Source organism: Pituophis catenifer, unplaced genomic scaffold (genome assembly GCF_029215685.1).
Source record: "Pituophis catenifer annectens isolate HBS135680 unplaced genomic scaffold, rPitCat1.0.hap2 SCAF_14, whole genome shotgun sequence".
In the NCBI taxonomy this organism is placed as follows: Eukaryota; Metazoa; Chordata; class Lepidosauria; order Squamata; family Colubridae; genus Pituophis; species Pituophis catenifer.
The window spans coordinates 23,742,394-23,764,456 of record NW_027256894.1 but is presented as its reverse complement, the minus strand read 5'-3'; the positions used below and the strand labels follow the sequence as shown (position 1 = coordinate 23,764,456).

Here is a 22,063-nt window from a genome sequence, read left to right as displayed (position 1 = left end):
GGGGCGGGGCGGGGCGGGGCAAGCGGCCTTCCTCTGCCGCGCGGGGCGGCGGAGCGGCTCACTTGGCCCGAGGAGGCGCCGCGCCCGGCCGTAGCGGAGGCTGCGGAGAGCGGGCAGGCAAAGGGGGCGGCGGGCGAGATGCTGCGCTACAGCTCGGGGCTGACGGTGACCCGCACCAAGCCGAGGCCGCCGCAGAGCAGGCGGAAGGTGAGCGGGCGGCCTCTGGGCCCTGGCGGAGGAGGGCGGGGAGGCTGTTCCGGCCAAGCTTCGCCACGAGCAAAGAGACGCTCCTGCCGGCCCGCCGGGCCCGCCGCCTGCCTTTCCCGAGGGGCCCGCGGGTGGCCCTGGAAGCGAGGAGCCCCCGGATCGGTGGCCGTCCCGCCGCCCGCCTTCGTCCGCAGGGCTGGCGAGCGTTTCGGCGTTTTCCCGGCGAGGCTTGCCCCGGCTGGGCTCCGGTGAAGGTGGGGGCTCCGGGGGCGGCGGCCAACGGGCAGAAAGACCTCGCCCGCCGCTTTCCGGCGTCTCGGGCGGCGGGGGCTCCCCATAGGCCGCCTTCGGAGGCAGAGCCGGAGGGGCGGCGCCGAAGGTCTTTCAGCAGGTCAGGCGGAGGCTTTCGGAGGGCCTTCCAGTTGGGCCCTTGCCTTGCGCCCTTGCCCGAGCCAACGCAAGGCTGGCACGGAGAAGAGGGCTGTGTGGGGCAGGAGGGGCGCCCTTTGCGTGCTCCCTCTTTGGAGGGCTGCCATGCGATGGCGACCCTTGGTACCGCCTTTCCCCTGACCAAGTGTCCCTGAAAGTTCAGTTTTAGTAGAATGGAAGGCAGGATGTTGATACAGGTTTCCACCAAAACCAACAAGGCCAGTAAAAAAATATTAGGCTGTTTTAGTGCGCTACTCATGTCATCTGTAAATATTGTAAACCTGCCTGGTGCCCCGAATATTTATTTATCTGTTTATTTTTGCTGTCCTCCAGGCAAACATCTGTCGGCTACGCTTAACTCTGCCTCCGGAAGAAAGCTGGCCGCCTTGGGGAGGGACAAATACGGCTGAAAAGACCTCAAAGGTGAGATGGGCAGTAATTCACAGGACACCCTTTGGTTTGTGGCCTCCGAGGGGCCTGGGCCGCTTGAAATGAGCCATTTGAAAAGAAGCCCACAACATTTCTCCAAGAGGGCAGATCCTGCCACAGAAACACTCTCAGCTTCTTTGGGTGGAAATTTCCTTCATCCTTTGGGGGGAAATGCAGCCAAAGATGTTCAGTGCTTTTTTTTTAAATTAAGCCAGATAGTTTGGTTCTGAAGGAAAAGCTGTTGCTGGATCTTAATTTTGAAAATGTTCATAATATAGATTACGACCTGATTAGGAAATGATTTCAGAGGCCCTTCCGCCTTTCCCAATTTGAGGGACTTTGGGGTTATCACCAGAGGGAGATGGGTTGGCTGACATGGGGGTGGCGGTGGATGTTTGGACCTTGTATGGAAACCTCCTTTTGACTGAACATTATTTAGTTCTTCCCCTTGCATGGTTTTCCTGACTTAATTGCTGTTTGTACTGTGGGGAGAAAATGCCCATAATAATAGACTTAAATTGGAGAAAGGGCATGTGGGAAAGGGTTCGTAGACTCCTGCAGAAGCCCGGGGGGAGCACAGCAGGGGTGGGTTTCTACCGGTTCGCCCTAGCAGCGAACAAGGTAGCAGTGGCGGCAGGAGGCTCTGCCCACCCGCCTAGAGGTCATAAAAAGCGCTCTGTGCATGCGCACACACTTGCATGCTACCGATAGCGAACCGGTACCACCAGGATTTGAATCCCATCTCTGGAGCACAGGCACCCCACTCGTGCAAAGAGGAGCTTTCAAGGCACACTTCACATGCGCCAGGCCAAAATCAGAGAGTTCCATTCTTCCCCACCTGGAACATCCAGCAAATTCATGTGAATTTTCTAACAGCTTTATTGTCACCACACCCATGGCTTTGTGAGCTCATGTGAACAGCCCTGCACTCTGTTGGTGCCAGTTGGCCTTTTGCAACACAGCTGTAATTTGCCCTCTGAGAGACAATGCCGGCTGGCCTGGGTGGGGCTCCAGGGACACCACTGAACTGGCCAGCAAAGCAACTTCTCTAGTCCCTGGGTGCTGAACAGATGTTACTGCTCTCTTGTGGCCTGGGTTGGAGGGGTGATGCCAGAGAGGTGGGGTTGGGGGGGGTGCTCTGCAGATCCACCCAGAGGAGCTACCTTGGCCATAAAAGTCAGCGCTTGCTGGGCCAACAAAGAACCCCCACCACACTCTTCCTGCTGGAAATGACAGGGCATTGCACAGCCAAAGGGGGGCCAAAGGTTACTGAAAATCTGGTTAGATCACCCTGGAGGCTGCTCTCTGGATCCTGATGTGCAGATTTGCCTTCACACAGGAAAAATGGGGGTGGCTGCGCTGTAGTGGGAAGGGAAAGCCAAGGGGGCGGCTCAGAGCATGGGTGGAGTGAATGCTGGGGCGGGAGTGGCAAAGCCCAGATTCCCTCTGGCCATCATCCCTGAGGCTTTCGGCTGCTCACTTGGCCAAGAAGACCTCTGCAGGGAGCTCGAATCCACCAGTGGCTGCAGGAAAATTTTGCTTCTCCAGCCAAATACCTTCCTGTTGACCTGAGAAACAACTCCCCTCTTGAACTGCAGCAAACAATAGGCTCTTGCCTGGGAATATTGTTTATTTTTTAATATGACTGGAAATAGTAACCATATTTCCCTTACTCTTAACATGTAGCATTTGGGGAAGGGAATCAGGCTAACTGAATTAACAAATTTAGATTTTATTAAAAACCTGCAGCACAGTTTATATTATTAACCTGACATTTTACAGTCCTATAGTGAGAGGGATTCAGAGATGGCTGTATGAACTCAGATCCTACATCAAAATTATGGACCAGATTTGTTGTTCTGTTTTATTCATCCAGCCCTGGGTTGTGTAACTTCACAAATATACTGATTTGCCCCCAGAAGGCAGCCACAGAGAACCCCAAAACCCACATCACCTTATCAGCTTCAATACTTTTTAAAAAGCAGGAAGTCCAGAGTATTATCACCCATGGCCATGGGGGTCACTGGGAAGCCACGTTAAATGGCTCTTGTGGGAAACTATTACACACCCAGCGTCTTTGCGCAGAGAAGAGGGATTAGAGAGGAATCCTATGGATACTGCTCAGAAATACACATCCTCATGTTCAAGAAGGGCTCCTCTTAGGTCATTGTGTGTTGGAAAGGAGAGAATTAGAGTCTCCAGATTTAATTAGGTTTGTTTCTATGTAAAGTTTTGTGTAGGCATAGCTCATTAATGAACTATGACAGGCTATCTTGAGTGGGAAGAATGTGATACTTTGAGCAGTGCCAGAACTTTCCGTTCTGTACATATTCTTCGGAAGAGCACATACCCCTGAACCTGTTATTCTCAGCTCCAGTCACTTCACTCCTTAGTTCCAGAGAGCAGCTCTTAGCTAGGAACAATATTACAGTCAAGTGTTGGATATGAGACCTAATAAAACTATTCAGGAAATGAAAAATTATTTTTGCATCTGGCACTCCACCCAGTTCATCTGGAAACGCCTTCCTCTCCACCTTTTGTCTAAACAAAACAACATATTTTGCGTGATAAGTCTGAATGCCATTAGGCAACGAGGTGACTATGCCCACGTATTGCAACAGAGTAGCTTATATTGAGTTGATGTTTTAGACAATGAATTAAAATTGGATGTCAAATGCTCTCTGGGCATTAAAGGCAACTCCTGCAGGAGCTTCCGGAAGGACAGAGGAGCAGGATTATCCTCAGCTTCTGCATGACATCACCCCCTCCCTCCCTTCTCTGTATGACTGCGTGCAATAAGAACATTTTAATAAAGTAGGTATAGATTTTCCCTTCTTGAGGAAGACAAATTAGTTTTAAAAGATAGCAGTTGAATTCATATTCTAGAAGGGTTTCTGTTTCTTTGGTGCCTGATCAATGAGTTCAGAGCTTGGCTCAAGTGTACAACTAGTTTTGACCGATGATGTGGTTCCCTATGTGGAAACGTGGAAGGTGCTCAGAGAGGAAGATCTGGCTGAAGGCCCGTCTAGGCCAGCCCCAGAGGGTCACCAGATGTTGCCCAGGGAGACAGGCAGGGAGTAGTCCTTTCCTCCTGCTGCCTTAGAGCAACGCCTCAGAGATCCTCTGCCCTGCTGGCCCAGGATCATTCAGGCTCAGGTGATGAGCTGATGCTAGTGCTGTGCCAACCAATGATGTTCAGAGCAGTTTTAGGAAAGAGCATATTCTGGTAATATTACTTGATGTTGAAAAAGTTTCATCCTTTTATCTTGAAGAGCCTTATGAAATTAAAGGCAGGTTAGGAAAAGTCATACAATTACGTGTTACTTTCCCTTTTCTTTACATTTATAACTTTTGAATATACTCCGACAGCAACTCTACCAAGCGCCTGGCAGATTGTCTGCTGGGGACTTAAAGCACGGTGTTGTGTATGGTGTAGTGCACCGGTCTGATGACAACCACAACAAAGAAATGGTGGTTTATGGATGGTCAGCTTACCAACTGAAAGAAGAAATGAGATATATACGAGATGTGAGTCACATTTTTATACGATGTTCTTGCAGGATTTTAATTGGCTGCTGCTCCCTTCCCCATCCTTTCCTTCTGTCCCCGAAGCAAAAGTTTTTCTCTTTCTCAGTCCAGCACTCTGATGGCTTTGCTTCCAGTGGCTAAATAATAATAATATTTTACTATTTGAATGAGTTGTTTTATTAGAGTTTTCGGCCAATTTAATTGTTTTAAATTGCTTTTAATTTTTATATTGTTATAGTTTTATTTCTGGCTGTACACCGCCCTGAGTCCTTTGGGAGAAGGGCGGTATAGAAATTTAATAAAATAAAATAAAAATAATAAATGAGGACAATTCACTTCATTACTTCCTGCATTCAGTTCTGGCTTCTGTCTGAACAGAATTGTGAAATGAAGTCAATTTCTTGTCTGGAATATAATTTGCATATCTTTATATTTTGCAAAGTATTCCCAAGTCCATGCATTTAGATGCCTGGTGCATGTATCACTGATCAGATGCCCCCGTAGACCTGGCCACATCACTTGTGAGTCTCCAGGGTGGCCACTAGGTAGAGAGGATTGCGGGAAGGTGCCTTATATCACATTAGGTTTTGCCCAGGTATGTCTGTAGGCAGATCTCAGAGGGCAGTAGGGCTACATTCTACCCCATCTGCCCCCGAGGCTCTTCAGAGGCTGGACGCAGGGCAGGCCCCTCTCTAAACAAACATCCTCCGCCCCCTCACACTCAGGAGCAGAATGTAGGCCAAAAGCCCCAAGTGGGGCAAGGCAGGTGGGGAGCATCTCTTACTCAGGTGTAGGCTTCCCTCCTCTGAGGCAGCGGGACAAGAATGGAGACATCATATGGCTCTATGAATGGGGGAGAGCCCTGGGATGGGGCTTCTGGGCTTAGCTGAGGAACCACATTTAAAGCTGTGAGAGGTCTGACATTATACCTGCCTCAGATCCCAGATACAAGAAAGAAACAGCCAGGATTTTCTTAAATTCTTTGGTTTCCTGTTACTTTTATAAACATTTGACTATTTAGATTTTGAAAATTACTATTTACCCAGCATGGAGAACAATCTTATGTATTATAACCTTTCTGTTCCAGGTGAGATTAACATTGGAAAGAGTAAGAAACAAAATGTACGGAGAATACGATGAAATGAAACGCAAAATCCAGGCACTCTCAAGTGAACTGACGGTAAGTGCAGCTGGACCTGAATGGTGGCTGAGCAGCGAACTTCTTCCTTTCCGCTTTCAGAGCTGCTTTGTGTGCCTCCAGACCGTCTGTGTTGGGGTCTGACACTCTGGCTTCACTTCTTACCAAACGGATGCTTTCTGAGAGTGGTTGGGAGCCTCCCCAGCTGCAGCTTCCTCATCCCAGCGGAGGTGGTCTTTTTATTTTTATTTTTTTATTTTTAGTTAATTTGTCAAACATGTACTAGGTAACAGGTATAAGTATAAACATGGACATGAACTAGGAATGAGTACAAGTAAATGGGGACAGTAGGACAGGGACGGTAGGCACACTGGTGTGCTTATGCACGCCCCCTTTGTGGACCTCTTAGGAATGTGGTGAGGTCCACGGAAGACAGTTTAAGGTTGAAGCTGTAACAACGGAGTCAGGTAGAGCTTTCCAGCGTTGACCACCCTGTTGCTGAAGTTGTATTTTCTGCAATCGAGTTTGGAGCAGTTTACCTTGAATTTGTATCTATTGTTTGCCCGTGTATTATTATGGTTGAAGCTGAAGTAGTCATTGACAGGTAGGACGTTGTAACAAACAATTGTGTGTACTATACTTAGGTCAGACCATAGGCAGCATAGTAGTTCTAGGTTTTCCAATCCCAAAATTTTGAGCCTGGTGGCATAAGGTATTCATTTGTGAGCAGAGGAGTGGAGTATTCTTCTCTTGAAGTACCTCTGGACTCACTCAATTGTGTTAATGTCCCATATACAGTGTGGATTCCAGGCAGACAAGCTGAATTCAAGAATTGGTCTGGCAAAGGTTTTATATGCCCTAGTTTGCAGTACAGTGTTACCGGAGAAGAAGCTTCGCAAAATCTCTCTCATCCCTTTCTCAAGAGAAATTCTCCCATCCCTTTCTCAAGAGACTCCTCCCACGATGGCCTAAATCCGCACAGGCCTTGGGCGATCAAGCGTTTTACAAAGCAGTTGATTAATTTGTAGTGTTTATGGAAAATATGGATCGCCTTTGTTGAAGCATCCTTTACACTCCGATGGCTTTTGCATTGGCAGGCCATCGTGGCATGTGCCCGTTCAGTGTGCGGACCCCTTCTTTGGCAGCCTGGCACTGCCTGGTCTGGCTTGCAGATTTCTGCTTCTCTTACATTACTTTCCTTTGAAATGCCAAAGAGCCACCTCTGTTCCAGATCTCCAATATGGAGCACAATAACTGATGTAACCTCACATATTTTCCGTAAATCTTTTTCCTGAAGTCCACCTGGGTTAGGATTTGTACTTGAACCTTTTCTTCAGTGTCTCTTTAAAGAGAATATTTTATTTGGATATATGGAGCTGCTTCTTGTCCCTGCCAGATGTTGGTGGACTGCCATGGATGGGGAGTTAGGGAGAATCTATGGATTCAGCAGCTTGCCAGAGGAAGATGACTCTTTTTGCCAAAACAGGCTCCAGCCTCACTTCCCTGCCAGCAGTTTGTGCTCTGGCAAATGTACCAAGTTTGCTTTTTCTTTTATGGGCTTCTAATAAAAGTCCTTGGATGAGGGTGTTAATTCCAAGCCTGCCTGTTGCCTCTGTGCAATTCCTGTTTCCTGAAACTCAAACCTGGCGTTACTTCTGCAGGTATCACATGCTGAGCAGGCATCCCTAGAAAACCACATCCAGGTGCACGCGGCAGCCCTGGAGAGTTTCCGTGAAATGAGCAGTTCACTGACCTCGGCATCCATTGAGCTGCAGGTAAGTTGCTGATAAAGCCCCCCCCAGCTCCTCCCCCACTCTGTTGGGTCAGCCTTTGAAGGGCAGGGCCTGATCTGCAGCCCTGTCCATAGAGGGAAAGGTTTGAATCTGAAATTTGGCATGCTGAAAGTTGGCTCTCTGGAAATGGCTTTGCTTATAAAAGGATATTGTGCTGAAAATTCCTAGGCTTTATTCACAGTACTAATTCAATGGTATTGGTTTATTAATTTAATTAACTCACAAATCAAAAAGAGGGCTGTGAAAATATTTACAGACCCCTTGCATCCTGGACATAAACTGTTTCAACTCCTACTCTCAAAACGATGCTATAGAACAACTAGACACAATAACAGTTTTTTCCCGAACGCCATCACTCTGCTAAACAAATAATTCCCTCAACACTGTCGAACTAATTACTAAGTCTGCATTACTATTAATCTTCTCATTGTTCCTATCACCCATCTCCTCCCACTTATGACTGTATGACTGTTACCTTGTTGCTGGCATCCTTAAGATTTATATTGACTGTTTCCCTATGACTATCATTAAGTGTTATACCTTATAATTGACGAATGTATCTTTTCTTTTATGTACACCGAGAGCGTGTGCACCAAGACAAATTCCTTGGGTGTCCAATCACACTGGACCAATAAAGAATTCTATTTTATTCTATTCCTATTCTGTTCTGTTCTGTTCTGTTCTGTTCTGTTCTGTTCTGTTCTGTTCTGTTCTGTTCCGTTCCGTTCCGTTCCGTTCCGTTCCGTTCCGTTCCATTCCATTCCATTCCATTCTATTCTATTCTATTCTCACAGGTTTCTAACACTTGGAAATTTGCAAGGTCAATGTGCTGTATTTAAACATCTGGCAGAATTGACCATAGAGCTGAGAGTATATGTTTTACTATGGCAGTATACAAACGTAATAAACAGAAAATGTGCAAGGTGGATGTTTATTTATTTGGTTTGCATACCACCCAGCTCCCAAGAAATGTTGATGTACTCTGTTACTCTCCTTCCCTCCAGTCACACAATCTCGTTTCAAGTCTTAACAATGTTTCCTGGGTCATTCATCACCCAGAGTCCACCGGAATTAGTCAGTAGATTTAAGTAAGTCAATAAATCCTGGATGGATTTAAGCTAGAAGATGATTTGCTGCCCTCTTCCAATATAACATGCATTTTGTACATTTCCCTTCTTAAGAAATCCAGAAGAGTTAGTTAGTTAGTTCTTTGCAGTTCTTGCCCCAAAAGTGCATCTAAAAAAAAATTCATCCTAATTTTTGTCAAACAGTCGTGAAATAATTTTGTGTTTTATTGCACACGTTTTCAGAAAACCTTAGTTGATGTTACTTTGGAGAACACAGTTATACGTGACCAGATACAGAACTTGAAACAAACTCATGAACAGTCCATGGAAAAACTGAAGGAAAAGCAGAAGCAACTGGAAACTGCCAAGGTGGAAAATGAACTGCTCCGTCTCAAGGTGAGTGGCGGGAATGTGTGCCCCGGATGCAGTGGTGAAATCCAATTTTTTTTACTACAAGTTTTGTGGGCGTGGCTTGGTGGGCGTGGCAGGGGAAGGGTATTTCAAAATCTCCATTCCCATCCCACTCGGGGGCCAGCCAGGGATGGTATTTGCCGGTTTTCCAAACTACTCAAAATTTGCACTACCGGTTCTCCAGAACCTGTCAGAGCCTGCTGGATTTCATCTCTGCCCGGATGGCAGTTCCCAGGAGAGCCATCCAAAACCATGGACTGGTTGGAAGTGTTCTGGCTCAGAAGCAAAGAGGGATGATCAGGCAAGACTTAATCTCCAAACTTGCCCACATTCCTGCTTCCAGTGCTGTTTAGGCAATCTGGGATTTCAGGCGTCTGCATTCAGCTTGCCCTGGAGGCCCAAGGTAGCCATTTTCCCACAGGAGGGGCTGAGCTGCACCGTTCTTGACTTGCAACTAGCAGGTTTTGCTTGAAGGCATCTGCTTCCTTCTACCCACCCACCCCCACTCCAGGCAGGCAAGAGGAACAGAAGCCACATCACAAACAAAAGGCCGTGTGCTACTATTACCTCTTGAAGTTTACCCAGTGTGTAAACAAGGGGCAGAAGCCTTGCAGACATTGCCTGGATTTGCGCAAAGGCAGGGTGCTTATTAGCGCTCCCTTTTACTCAGATCCATTTGGCTGCCATAGACAAAGCTGATTTTTTATGGGCGGCATCTATTTCTCTCTTGCATTTGTTTCATAAAGTAGAGTTGTCATTGTCCCCACCCCTCTTTCTTTCTATTTTTTTAAATAGGTGGAAGGCTCACAAGAAGCAAATGCAGAAGTCATGAGAGAGATGACCAGGAAACTATACAGTCAGTATGAGGAAAAACTTCAAGAAGAAGAACAGAAACATAAACTTGAGAAAGAAACTCTCCTTGTACGTGGGACGCTCTGACATTCCCTTCGGAAGGGCTGCCACCGTTAGTGCAAATCAGGGTGGCGAGTCAGTTTCTGGGGTTGTTTGCAGTCTGTGAATAGGAGTTTTCAACGTCCCAAAGTTTAACGATAGAAATTCAGTTTGCTAAATTACCAGTTTGAATGGGGCTCTTGTTGGAGTGTGTAAAGGACATCTGTGCTTTTATACAATTTTCAGTTGTACAGAAGAGTGATATACATATATAGAAAACGTTTTACTTAATGCAGAATCTCCTCTCTTAAAATATGACTTTCCAAAAGTTTTAGAAACAATAAAGATAATGTGTGAGGAATAAGGATGCCGAAGCAAACTTAGGAATCTGCGGATGCAGTGGCTTTGTGCATATTATCTAGAAGCCGGTCTCATTAAACTCAGCTACAAGTTAAGCTGACTTTAGCCAAGAAGAAAGCTCAGGTTTCCCAGCTATGAGAAAACTCATAGTTTTAAAATAAGCATATGGGGAACTGGACGGTAAGAGGGGGTGTCTTTTTTACAAATCTGTATGAATTCACTTCCTTTCCCTGGAGATTTTAACAGCTGTAAAATCATTGGGAATAAATTATGGTTGGGGTCTTGCCAGGAGGAATGTGGAAACAGATTTGTGGAAGACCAGGAATGGGTTGCTTTTTGTTGCTGCAAGCAATTCTTAGGATTTGGGGAAAGGGGGGAACAACCTGGTGTTAGAAGCCAGGCAGCAGGTGGCCTTGGAATCACCAGTCGGGGGAATGTGATCTGATGTGTTTTTCTCTTGGAAGTTGGAAACAAATCGTTTACTTATGGCCATTGAGGATGCCAATAAGAAGATGAGACTTACAGAGACAAGTTTGCAGGAAAAAGATCAACGAATTGGAGAGCTGGATCGACTCATTCAGCGCATGGAAAATGTAAGAACATCACTTAAGTCTTTTTCTAAATATAAGGGTACAGGTATGTTGGAGGTATTTATTTCACACTTTTCGCACTTTGCAAAATAAAGATTAAAATCTCCTGAATTTTTGCAGTCCACAATATGTCACATATGTAGCAGGAATGCCAGGGACAGTCCTTTTCATCGTTTTCCTCCATATTCTAGAGAGGTTATTTATTGTGTCTATTCCTTGATCAAATGGCTTTGGAAGTGGTCTGCAGACAAAAGATCCCTTTGCAGCTGGAAGGCAGAGGGGGGCGGAATATCCCCCCCCCCAGACTGGTCTTCCTTCCTTTCCATGGGGTATTCTTGGAAGGGCCCAGCCTCCAAGTAGCTGCCGAGTCCACCAACCGTGGCAGGAATGGACAATGTAGGTGGGCGAAAGATTGTGCCACTTCAACGATGCCATAGAGCAGGAAGGGTTTTCAGAAATCAGAATGATCTGTCAGCAGACTTGTTATTCTTAGGAACTCACAATTTGCCTAGGAAAACAAGTCCTACTGCCCAGATAATCCAGGCCACCGGAAAGGCAGGGCTGCTGAACTGGTTGTAGCAGATTCTCTTTCTCTTCTCCCTTTTCAGAACATAAAAGTGCACTTTTTCCTAGCCTCTTCCCCTTTCTTGGCTGAGGCCTTCGGACCCCTCAGAGGCCTGCTCCTTTCATTTATTTGACAGGCGGGGTCTATAGGGAGAGATTGGCTAGAGCAGGATTGTCCTGTTGAGATTGTGTTCTATAGGAGTCATTTCTTTATTTGAGGACCAATATGCAGCTCCAGGGAGGTGGAGATTGGGAGTTCATGAAGCCATGGTTTGAATGGCTGTTACAGGGCAGTCCTTGCGATTTGCCTGGGTAGATTCTTGCTTTAGAACAGGGGTGTAAAACGCGCGGCCCATTGGTTGGATGTGTCACACACTGGCCACACCCAGCCCGTTTAATGAAGGAAAAGTCACGATATGTCACATGACAACATGACCTCATGAGTTTGAAACCTGTGCTCTAGAAGATTCACAGGCAATTTTAAGGCAATGGGGAAAATCCCTCTTTTGTTTGAAATATAAGTTGACAACAGGTGTATGAAAGTTACTGTCGAGTGTCAAACAACCCCTCGACACAATATCTGCAGCACAGGTGGTTCCAAGTGGGGCTGACAGTTACAACATTCACAGACTGCAATAATATCCATGACAGAGAGAAGTGAAATGCGGTACTCTGACAGTCTCCGGACAGGTAACTTTAGTCACAGCATTGAATATTGCTTTGAAAAGTCAATGCCATCACTTATTTGGCTGGCATTATGGCTACCGAGGGAGGCCGAGTCATTGATTAAAGCAAAGTGTATTCATTTCCCTCTGTATTTATCCCCTTAGGAACGCCATCAGTTGCAAAAGCAATTAATAGAGTATGAAATGCAACTACGAGGAGTGGATCTTTATGACCAGTCCAGCCAACCAAGGTAAGATCACCTGTTGGGAACTTGGTCTTCTGGTTCTCTTGGGGAGGCTACTCAGTTGGAAGAGGGATATGTCTGGACATCCTGCTCACATCCTGGAAGGTGTGTTTGAGCAGGCCTGGGAAGGTGACAGTGACTAGAGCAAGCTGGACTCTATTCTGGAAAACAAGAAGCAGAAGGTGCAGGATCATTGAGAAAGCTTAGCAGAGAAAAGAAAATCTCAGGCCAGAACTTTTGAAAGCTCTTAAAGAACCAGTTGATTTTTTATGGGCCTATTTCCTTGGTCAGGTCTCTCAAACTGCAGGAAATTACTGACAGTCTCCGAGAACGAATCCGGCACCTGGACGACATGGTTCTGTGTCAGCAGAAAAAAGTCAAGCACATGGTTGAGGAGGTGAGTCACGCACCGTGCGGAAAACCTGTAACGCGTCCATACAATGGGTCAAATGATCTAGCTGATGATTAGAGCTCCTAAGGAAAAACTCCAAGAGCAGATTAACATCCAACAGATTAACATAAAACAGCTTCTCCTGCTCTGTGGTGAAGTTCTCAAACCTTGTGTAAATTTCCAGAAGAAATTCTAGAAGAGCTGTCTTGAATGTGCACATCCAGATTAGGGTTTAGTATATCTTCTGGGATATAGCCTGGATTCATGATTTTCTCCAAAAATTCAGGAAAGGTCTGCAGTGGGAGAGGCAGCTCTGAAATACAGCAGTTTGACCATTTTAGGGCCTGCCAGAGGAGATACCAGCTGTCAGATCCAACATTTTATAGGATTCCCAGCAGCATGTAAGCAAAATGGTTCTTGATATTTCTAGGTATTGTTTTCTCAAGTGCCCTGAAGTTCCATCCTATTACATCAGAATAAAGTAAAATAAAATGTCTACGTAGAAGTTGATGTATTTTGTGAACCTTTCTGATATGAAATTGGCACTTGGTAAGACTGAAAGAAGGAAAACCAAGTTGGTGTTGACTAATTATAGGGAGTAACATTCAGCTCCTTGTTCTAGTAGCGGACTTTCCCCCTCAGGCTGGTTAAGAGATGGGAGGACAGGACGTACCTGGAAGGAAGGTGTGAAAAGAAGTTCCTTATTTGAGAAACTGTTTGCAGAGTCCACTTTTAGCGCAACCTTTCCCTAACCAACTGCATCACACTGTCTCTAGGTTATGACCCATGAGCTGTTCTCCACATTTAGTCTCAGATTCATTGGACGATGATAGATGGGGGTCACCCAGCACAAAAAGGGGCAGGATCCATTATATACCATGGAGAAAAGTGACTCAGGTGCCAAGAAACCAAACCGGATTGTGATATTGTAGCTCACCTGGAAAAGTCCAATGCGGTACGATGGCAGTTCTGATGGACAGTCCACACAGTATCCGAGCTCCAAAATAAGAAACCCTTGGCCATAAACACTGTGAGCCCTACACAAGGCTTTTACCTTTACAATGGTTCTTGAATGCTCAGTGAGAAGGCAGCAACCCAGAAGAATCCTGTCTCGGCATTCCCCTTTTGGATGGAGCCGAAAAAGGGGTCATCTTCATCTGCTTATTTTGGAGGTCAAAAGGCAAAGCGTGACCGGGAATGAACACACAGAGGTATATTGGCCAGAGACGACACTTCAAGCATTTGTGATATTTTCGTGTCATTCCCATTGTGAAACCTGAACCAAGGCTTAAGCCAAGGCTGAGTACAGAAGGAAAAGCTGTAATGGTGGCTTGAAATATTTCATCACCTAAAAGCAACACTTTGCAATGACAGTCACATTTTCAGAAAGTGTGAGAGTGTGTCAAGCAGTGCCCCCGCCTTCCTCCAGTGGGAGCATTGGTGCTCCGAGACTCAGATGGAATTCCATTCGGCTTGGATTACACAGAGCATCTGCGCAGACCAAAACGCAGAAATAAAATGATTCCTTTTGTGCTGGTAATGTTTGCATTAATAGGCGACTTGTATTATTAAACATTTAGGGGTCTAAACTGTTCCCTGGTTCTTCTCCACTCCACATTCATCTTACGCAGCATTCTGCTTTTGGTTATCCTCTGGATGGATGAACCTGGAGGACACCTTCCGTTAACTTTAAACTGGTAGTAACAAAAGCTGAAAGGGGCTTTTCTTTGCATGCGATTCTGGAGAGTTGCTACTAATGGTGTAGAAATATCGAGTCAGAGGGCCCAGCGGTCTGATATTCATTTACAGGACACTGACGTCCTTTGCAATGAAAGCCGAAATGGTTCCTCCCGATTCCTGCACGGCCTCTACAGTTGATGAGGAGGCCAGGTGGAGGGGCAAGTCCAGGGAGAACATGCTAGGAAACTGGGCTTTCTGGCTGCTGTGGAAGAAAAGGATATCCAGTGAAAACACCTGACTCGATGGAATGAATCCCAAGAAAGCGAAAACTGCCATGAAAACAGATGGGAGAAGCAGAATGTCACCAAAAGTGTCCACGAGGACAGAGAAAGCTGCTTCGGTGGCAGATGTGCTGGGAACAGCTGTCAATTTGTCCTCTCTCTTTCCCCCTTCTGCATTCCCCTTGACTCCCTTGTTGCACTGATGGTGGATGATTCCCAGGGGGCAAAACTGGGGCACAGAACAATCATTTAAAGGCCGGAGACTCGGCCATTGCACTTTTTATCTTACGCTGCCTTGTGCAATATTATTACATAGTACAATTTTGTTTATAAGAAGGTATGCTTTAATAAATACTTTGTAATTGTTTTTAAAGAAAAGTCTACTGATTCTGGCCTTTGCTGTTTCACTCTAAATTGGTGGTGGTTGGGCCCCAAAGCCTCCCCGACTCCAAAAGGCTGATGGATGCCTTGTATCTGGAGCAGACCTCAGGTTGGGCGGGCCGGAAGAAGCGGGGAGCTTTCCAGAGATTTAGTCTTCAAAGACAGAAGGTTTGGGTGCCCAGCTTCAGACACTGCTCTTCTGCTGCTCTTTTGGCAACTCTGTATTTCAGTGAACTACTTTTTTTAAAAAAGAGTCTTGCTGTTTAAAACTTGTTATTGAAATTTTAATAAATTGTTTCCACTTGCAATTATCTTGCTTTGAAAACATTCTTTGCGGGGGGGGGGGGGTTAATACCTTTATTAAAAACAACAACAAAGGGCAACTCTGCTGACTACAGAACAAACAAGGAAAGGGTAGTTATTATTCCATGCTGCTATTACTCTAATTGAGATAAAATAATTGCCAGCTGGTCATTATTTTTAAGGATTTGGTGTATTTCACTGTAGCCTCAGGAGCTGCTGTCCTGTTGGGTGTCTGTCTGAATCCTCGCTTCACAAGCATTTCTTTTCAGGCTGGTGGAGCCAGAATTGTTACTGCTGCCCCCGCCTGGCCCTGCTGATGGCCCCTCTCTGTTGCACACTCATGCACACGCCCAACTCTTCCTTCATTTGCCACCAGGACACTCTGCTCTCAACTCCCCTCTGGCCTGGTTCCTGTTCCACCAGCTTCCCGGTGCGATAGTGGGGAAGATGTGTCACTTATGCTGGGGAGGCCTCTGCCCAGCTGCTCTGTGGCAACAGCTCCAGTGAAATGCACCCTGCCCCATTTGGTTCATTTAGTCTGCATTTCCTTAGGAGGCCAATGCGTCTGCCCAATTACTGATAAGGACACTGTTTGAATTTTCAGCTTTTCCAAATAGCTGACTGGTGCCCAATAAATCTGTGCTCTTGTGCATTGGTTACAAGATACGAGCCACAATGTATTGTCACTGACATTTGCACTTTCTTCTAAAGCACTTGTTTCTTTGCGCAAAAGCCAGGAGTAAAAGCTGAAGCATGAATGTGTCCAAAATTCCAAAAGTGAACTACTCGGGGCCAGGAGACGCACCTCAGCCTCACTGGTGGAGTCTTGACAGTGTGGGAAGCCTTATTTTTTCCCCGTGGAAGTCAAGATGTGTGCCAGGGTGTGTGTGTTGGTGACCTGCTCTACAGGCACCCTTAGTTCAGCAGAGCAGGGGGGAGCGTGAATACTGAACTCCTGTCCTGTGGAGATCAAATCCTCCACTTTTGAAACCTGCCAGATTGCCATGAAGGGCCCAAGGCAGGGGGCAAGAGTCTGCTTGGCCCCCTCTCCAGACAGGAGGGGCTCTCGAGCATCAGCACCCCCTCCCACCCAGTGCTCTGACCCTTTCCTTCTTTTGGGGTCTGAAGGAGAGTCCTCCTGGCCTCCAGCAGCTGCCTCCGCTCTATGCCAGTTCTGTCTTCTGGCTGTAGGATTTATCTCATGATTTTAATTTTACGTTTTGATCCTATTGGCCACTTTTGTTGGAAAGACAGGAAAAAAGACTCTAAATAAAAAAAAGGAAATCTTTGGATTCATTCTTGGAATCCTAAAGCAAATTCTGTTTCCTGGTGCTAAATACTTATCTGTGCCCCAATTGCAATTTGAAAATTACCCAACTGTATTCTGCAAAAAACCTTTTAAGGCCTGTCATTTCACTGTCTGATGATTACGGCCCATGGAGAAGCTTCGATCGCAACATCTCCGTAGTGGGTCAACTGAAGGATGCTGCGGCATTTTCTGGAGTTACTGTTTTTTGTTCTTTTTCCATAGATAGAGCTACAAAAGAGAAAGCTGAAACAAAAGGAGATCTTTATATTACAACTTTTAGAGAAAATCTCTTTTCTCGAGGGAGAGGTAAGTTTTTGATTAACTGTCAGAACACAATAGTTACTGTTACGCTCAGCTATTCCTGTGTAAAATCTCTTGCACTGCATCTGTTTCAGCTGCTCTGAACTCTTTTGGTCATGGTTTTAATCCCAGTGACTGGCTTTGATTTTCCTGGGTCTTATTAGATGGCCAGCCTCCTTGGGCAAGGCCCACCTTCCTTTGTGCCTGTAAAATTCAGGTTTTCAAAGCCCTCAGCAGATGATATCTGCATTCATCCATAACTCTGAGCTTCCTTTGATCACGATGAAAATCCACCCATCCTAGGCTTCTTTAAGACTGTGCCAGGCTGAGTTCAAGTTCTTGTTGGTCATGAAACTCTCTTGGGCCCCTAACTGCCGACACCTCCAATGTAGCTTACCTCACAGGGTCATCGTGAGGATGAAATGGGGGAGCTAATTCGTGGTTGGCATCTCCCCCCTGCACCTTGGAAAAACATTTTCTGGGAAATGAAGCTTTAGAAAAATGAAAAGTGTGAAGTTCTGTCGCCCCTTGAGGGAGACTTACCTTTTTCTCCTGGGTGTGGAAGGCTTGGCTGACAGGGCAGGAAGGTGGAGACAGGGCTACGTTGTGTGTCTTTCAGAACAAGGAACTGCAGGACCGTTTGGATTACCTGAGAGAGACCCAACCCAGGTCTGAGGTGGACACCAGAGATATCGGGATTGAATGTGACTTCCCTGCCAGGTAGTAGCCTCAAGCCATCCAGGGACTACTTTGCAGAGGGTCTCCTGGAGGGAGCTGGGGGGGTGGTCTTCCACAGGGGACATATCAGATGCCGGAGGGGTCCCTGGCGAGCAGACAAGAGGCTAGATTTTGTCATGGGACCTCCTACCAGCAGCAGGCCAAGGCCAACTGGCAGCTTCCACCCAGAGGGGGCTGCAGGTAGAAAGTTTCTGCGCACGAGAAGGCTGGCTTGATGGGCTGTTTCCAAACTGTCTTGTCTTTAATTTTCCTTGTAAACCAAAGTTAATTTACAAAGGCTTTAAGCCCGAGAGATGAGTTGAAAGGCACCTCAGCCTGGATTGGCAGCTGCCTGCAAACCTTCTCGTGACCCTGCCTCACTCCTGAGCTCGGGTCTGTACCTCCAGTCCGTCCACATGCCTAATATTTGTGCAGTGAATTACAGTGAAGTTGCTTCTGTCCCAACAGCCCCAAAAACGAAAGCCAGCTGCCTCTCGAAGTGTTGAAGCCAGCCAGAACCTACCGTCCATTCATGCGGGTCCTGGAATATTCTTCCAAGCACCACCTTCTGGGCCCGGCAGACCCCTGCAAGTGAGGCCACGCTCAGCTGGCTAGCTCAATGGGTGGAAGGGAGCAAGCAGGGCGGGCCACCACTGAGGCCCTCGAGCACTGGGGCCATCCTGGGGACTGCAAGGCCAGCAAAGGGGATGAACCGGATAAAGGCAGCACTGCGCAAGATGCTTCTGTCCAGGAATTCTGGGAAAGGAAATGGATCCGTGGTCCAAACTTCATCTAGGATGGCAGATCTTCGTGGTTCTCTTAGAAAAACAGTCATTGCGACAACTTTGCTTCTGGCGGCAGCTACAGCCCAAAAGAGATTGCCACATGCCACGGACATGCCGTGGCTCTGCCACGCTGGTGATGCTCCTCGACCCTAGTGACGAAAGAGCATACAACCACCCAGCGAGAGCGCCCTGCCTTCCTCTGTGTAGGGAGGGTGTAAAGGTTTGGCCCCTCCATCTTTCTGAGCTCAGGACATATTGGTCGTCATCTCATTATTTGCAGGTGCTGCTTTGCGCAGGGGATCCTTCCATACCTGCCTTTTCGCTGGATCCGGGAAACTCTGCCCAGGTCTTACGTGCCAGTACATGCCAGATCTGACATTTCTGCTTGTAAAGTTCCAGTGCAGATGTTTAAATGGCTGCATTGTTTTATAAACCCAGATTTCCTAAGCATTTATCCCTTAAGGTCTTTTAAAGGAATGTCCTATGTATAGACACCTGAATAAAGTTGTTGTTCTTTATGTTGTTCCACTATTTTTAGTAAGGTCACATTATTTTTAAGTGTTTCATATGCATAGAAAAATGAAATAAATGCTATATACTAACAATTGTCTAATTGGCCATAACCTGTCACGAGTGAAAACCACAACCTGTTGAGTTAAAAACAGGAACTCTAGGGCTCCCCAAAACAAGAAATACGGAGTTACTCCTGAACTGTCTATACCGGCAATCTGGCCGAATCGAAGCAACCGCCGCCCCGCTCCAAGAGAGACGCCCAGGCGGGAGCTGCCTCCGCCCCCTCCCCCCCCATGAACAGATCCCCTCTCGATCCGGGCACCCCCAAATCATGCGGCCGCCGCTTCCTTGTTTCGGGCATCTGATCCAGATCGGCTCCCAGGGGCGCCGACCGCTGCAGGCTGCCGATCCGAATCTGGACAACTCCACATCCAGCCACGGAGCTCGGCCAGGCTCGGGATCAGCCGCTGCCCGCGGACGCGCGTGGGGAGCTCGACCCGCAGAGCGTGGCCGTCGCCCGAGCTGGGCGTTGGCGCTGCCCGGTTGGCACCACGGGGCTCCGGCGGGCGGGTCGAGGGGGAAAGCACGGTTGGCCCGGCAGGGGGCGTCCTGTCCGAGACAGCTGGCAATCGGCCCACGCGGCGGCAGCTCTGCGCATGCTCGAAGCTAGCCCGCTGCTTCCTCCTCTAGAGGCGCCGTAACTCCCGGGTCTTTTGGCCCGCCCGGCCGTCGTAACCGGCTTCCGGCAAGATGGCGGCGCCCAGCACGTGGCGGAAGAGCACGACCACTGCCGTCGACGGTCCCTCGTTGCCAACATGGCGAAGCCTGAGCCTAACCCGCTGAGCGGGCGGAGCCTGCCGGAGCTGCGGGAGATGCTTCTGCGGCAGGAAAGGCTGCTGGGTGACCGGTGAGGGGCGGAGGAGCGAGCGGGCGGGGGGCGGCCCGCTGCGCGCGAACTCAGCTTCTGCCTCGTGCCTTGCAGGGCGGTGGTCTCCCGGTTGCCCGACGGCGGCGAGCGCGTGCGCGAATGCGTGTCCAGGCTGCGGGCGGCGGCGGCGGAGAAGGAGCGGCGGCGGAGGAGCGGCGGCGCCTCGGAGGCGGCTCCCCCGGCGGGCCTGGCGGGGGCGCTGGCCGGCCTGTCTCTGGGGGCGGCGGCGGGGGACCTGCGGGGGGCCGGCGTGTGAGTATGGCGGGGTCGGGCGCATCCCGCGGGGTCCTTCTCGGGCCCCCGCTAAGCAGCACCCTCCCGTAGGCGGCCCGGCGGAGCCCCACGGAAGGAGAAGCGGCGCCCGGAGGACGCGTCGGCCGCCCGGCTGCCCCCCCTGCGCCACGCGCCCGCGCGGATGTTGCCCCTGGCCGAGTCGGTGGCCATCCAGGTCCAGCAGGAGGAGGCCCGGCAGGTGCGGACGGGGAGAGGGGGCGGAGGGCCTGGCGAGCGCAGCTAGGAAGCGAGACTCCATCTCGCCCCGGCTCTTCCTCCCCCCGCAGTGGCTTCTGTGTCTCGGGCGCTTTCGAGAGACCGGGAGAATTGGGGGAAAGGCGGGGGTGGGGGGGGGATCTGGTGAGTGACCAGAGGGTGGAAAATAATTTTGCCATTTGGTTAGTTAAGTATAGTAGAGACAAGCGAATATCAAACCTCCAAGCATCACTGCCTCTTTCCCCCCAGAAATGCTTCATTTTGGAATATTTAAACTTCTCCCTCTAAACACCTTCACTTTAAACATGATTCTATAAAGCCTTTGATGAAACGTCTGGCTTTATTTACTCTGTGATGTATCTGTTTTATGATGTGTGCTTGAACAAAAATGCAAATGTCACAGTCCTGAGGTTGGAGAGTTCCCCACCACTTCTCCATCCGAATAAGCTTCCTTTGTCTTTGTGGCCTTCTAGCTCTCTCTCATTCTGATGTTCTTTTGATATCCAGATGCTTTCCAAGACTCGTCACTATCTGGCAAAACTCTTATTATTTATTGTGAATCCTTTCTTTTCCCTCCCTTACATTTTGTAATGTTTTCCTGAAAGGAGTCTTGTGACCTGCATACCTTTAGTGTGCTTGCTTTACAATAACCTAATTTAGCTTTTTGTCTGACACCGATTCAAATGTCTGATCGAAGGTTTTCTCTCTTGTCGTAGGAGATGCAAGCTAAGGTTGCTGCCCAAAAACTATCTGAAAGGCTTGGGATTAAGACGGTCCACTATGAGCCAGAAAGACAGATGATGACCGACTACAGAGAAGTCAGGGATGAAGAGGGAGACAGCTCAGCTGAGGACTGATTCCAAAGAGAACTGGCTGGCAGACGAGAGACAGGCCTTGCTGAAGAAGTTCTCCATGGTCAGAGCCCGTTGGGAGTGTGTTTTGCCTGGGGGCAGCATCACTGTTGCCTAAAGCTGTGCAATGTTGGACAGCCTGGCTGTGGTTTGTGCTCAGGACAGCCCTGGAGCCTGACAGTCGCTTATCACAAGTGTTAGGAGAGGAGAGCAATGCTTGACCAAACAGCTTTCCAGGTTCTGGGATTGAAGATCAGCTATGCAGGAGCAGCAGAAATTTTGTAGCTGCCTTGGAGTCTTCTCTGGTGAGGGTTGCTCCAAAAACAAACACAGTGCAAGGCTGCAATATTTATATATTAGAGTTGTTTCTACATTCTTTTTAATTTACATTAAAATTTGGGCCTTTGTGCACTGTATGGATCTTCTTGTTATCTCCAAGAGGAGGAAAAATTGTCCTGCATTAGGGTGGTTGTCTCTACTGCTGGGTGCAGGGAATACTATGTCCCACCTGCCCTCCCCAAATGGCCCTGAAGGAAGAGTTGGGACCTCGAACCACTAAGGCCTCTAGGTGGCCTCCATTATGGGTGCTGAAATCCCACAAGTCTGATGGAGAGGCTGGTTTAAGAGATCCTGAGGGAGAGTTTGATGTGAAAGGATCGCAGCTGTCCAGGTGTTCATTCCAGAGGGGTTTCTGTTGCTTTCATAACATTGGGAGAAGCTGCTCTTGGCTAAGGAGGAGGCCCCCAGCTGGATGGGCATTTTGCTGGTTCTGCTTTTCCAAGAGGAGCTGAATTTCAGATCCAACTTTTGCTCTACTA

At 48.0% G+C, this 22,063-nt stretch overlaps 1 protein-coding gene across 1 annotated transcript; it reads left to right on the top strand.

Annotated features, from left to right (window-relative positions):
* Window positions 1–55: 55 nt before the first annotated feature.
* Window positions 56–21,658, top strand: MYZAP (myocardial zonula adherens protein). Its single transcript, XM_070953826.1, has 18 exons — window positions 56–207; window positions 970–1,059; window positions 4,435–4,593; window positions 5,681–5,773; window positions 7,393–7,506; window positions 8,835–8,987; window positions 9,798–9,923; window positions 10,718–10,846; window positions 12,238–12,323; window positions 12,609–12,714; window positions 16,885–16,968; window positions 17,582–17,682; window positions 18,148–18,270; window positions 19,348–19,565; window positions 19,680–19,884; window positions 19,960–20,157; window positions 20,230–20,377; window positions 21,111–21,658. Exons 1-18 carry the CDS (start codon window positions 139–141, stop codon window positions 21,249–21,251), a joined length of 2,343 nt encoding a protein of 780 aa, XP_070809927.1. The 5' UTR covers window positions 56–138; the 3' UTR covers window positions 21,252–21,658.
* Window positions 21,659–22,063: the final 405 nt, after the last annotated feature.

Coding starts and splice junctions, on each gene's coding strand:
- MYZAP (XM_070953826.1), top strand. CDS start 139: ATGCTGCGCTACAGCTCGGGGCTGACGGTGACCCGCACCAAGCCGAGG. Junction 18,271..19,347: donor GGCCCGGCAGACCCCTGCAA/GTGAGGCCACGC, acceptor CATCTGATCCAG/ATCGGCTCCCAGGGGCGCCG. Junction 20,158..20,229: donor GACCTGCGGGGGGCCGGCGT/GTGAGTATGGCG, acceptor ACCCTCCCGTAG/GCGGCCCGGCGGAGCCCCAC.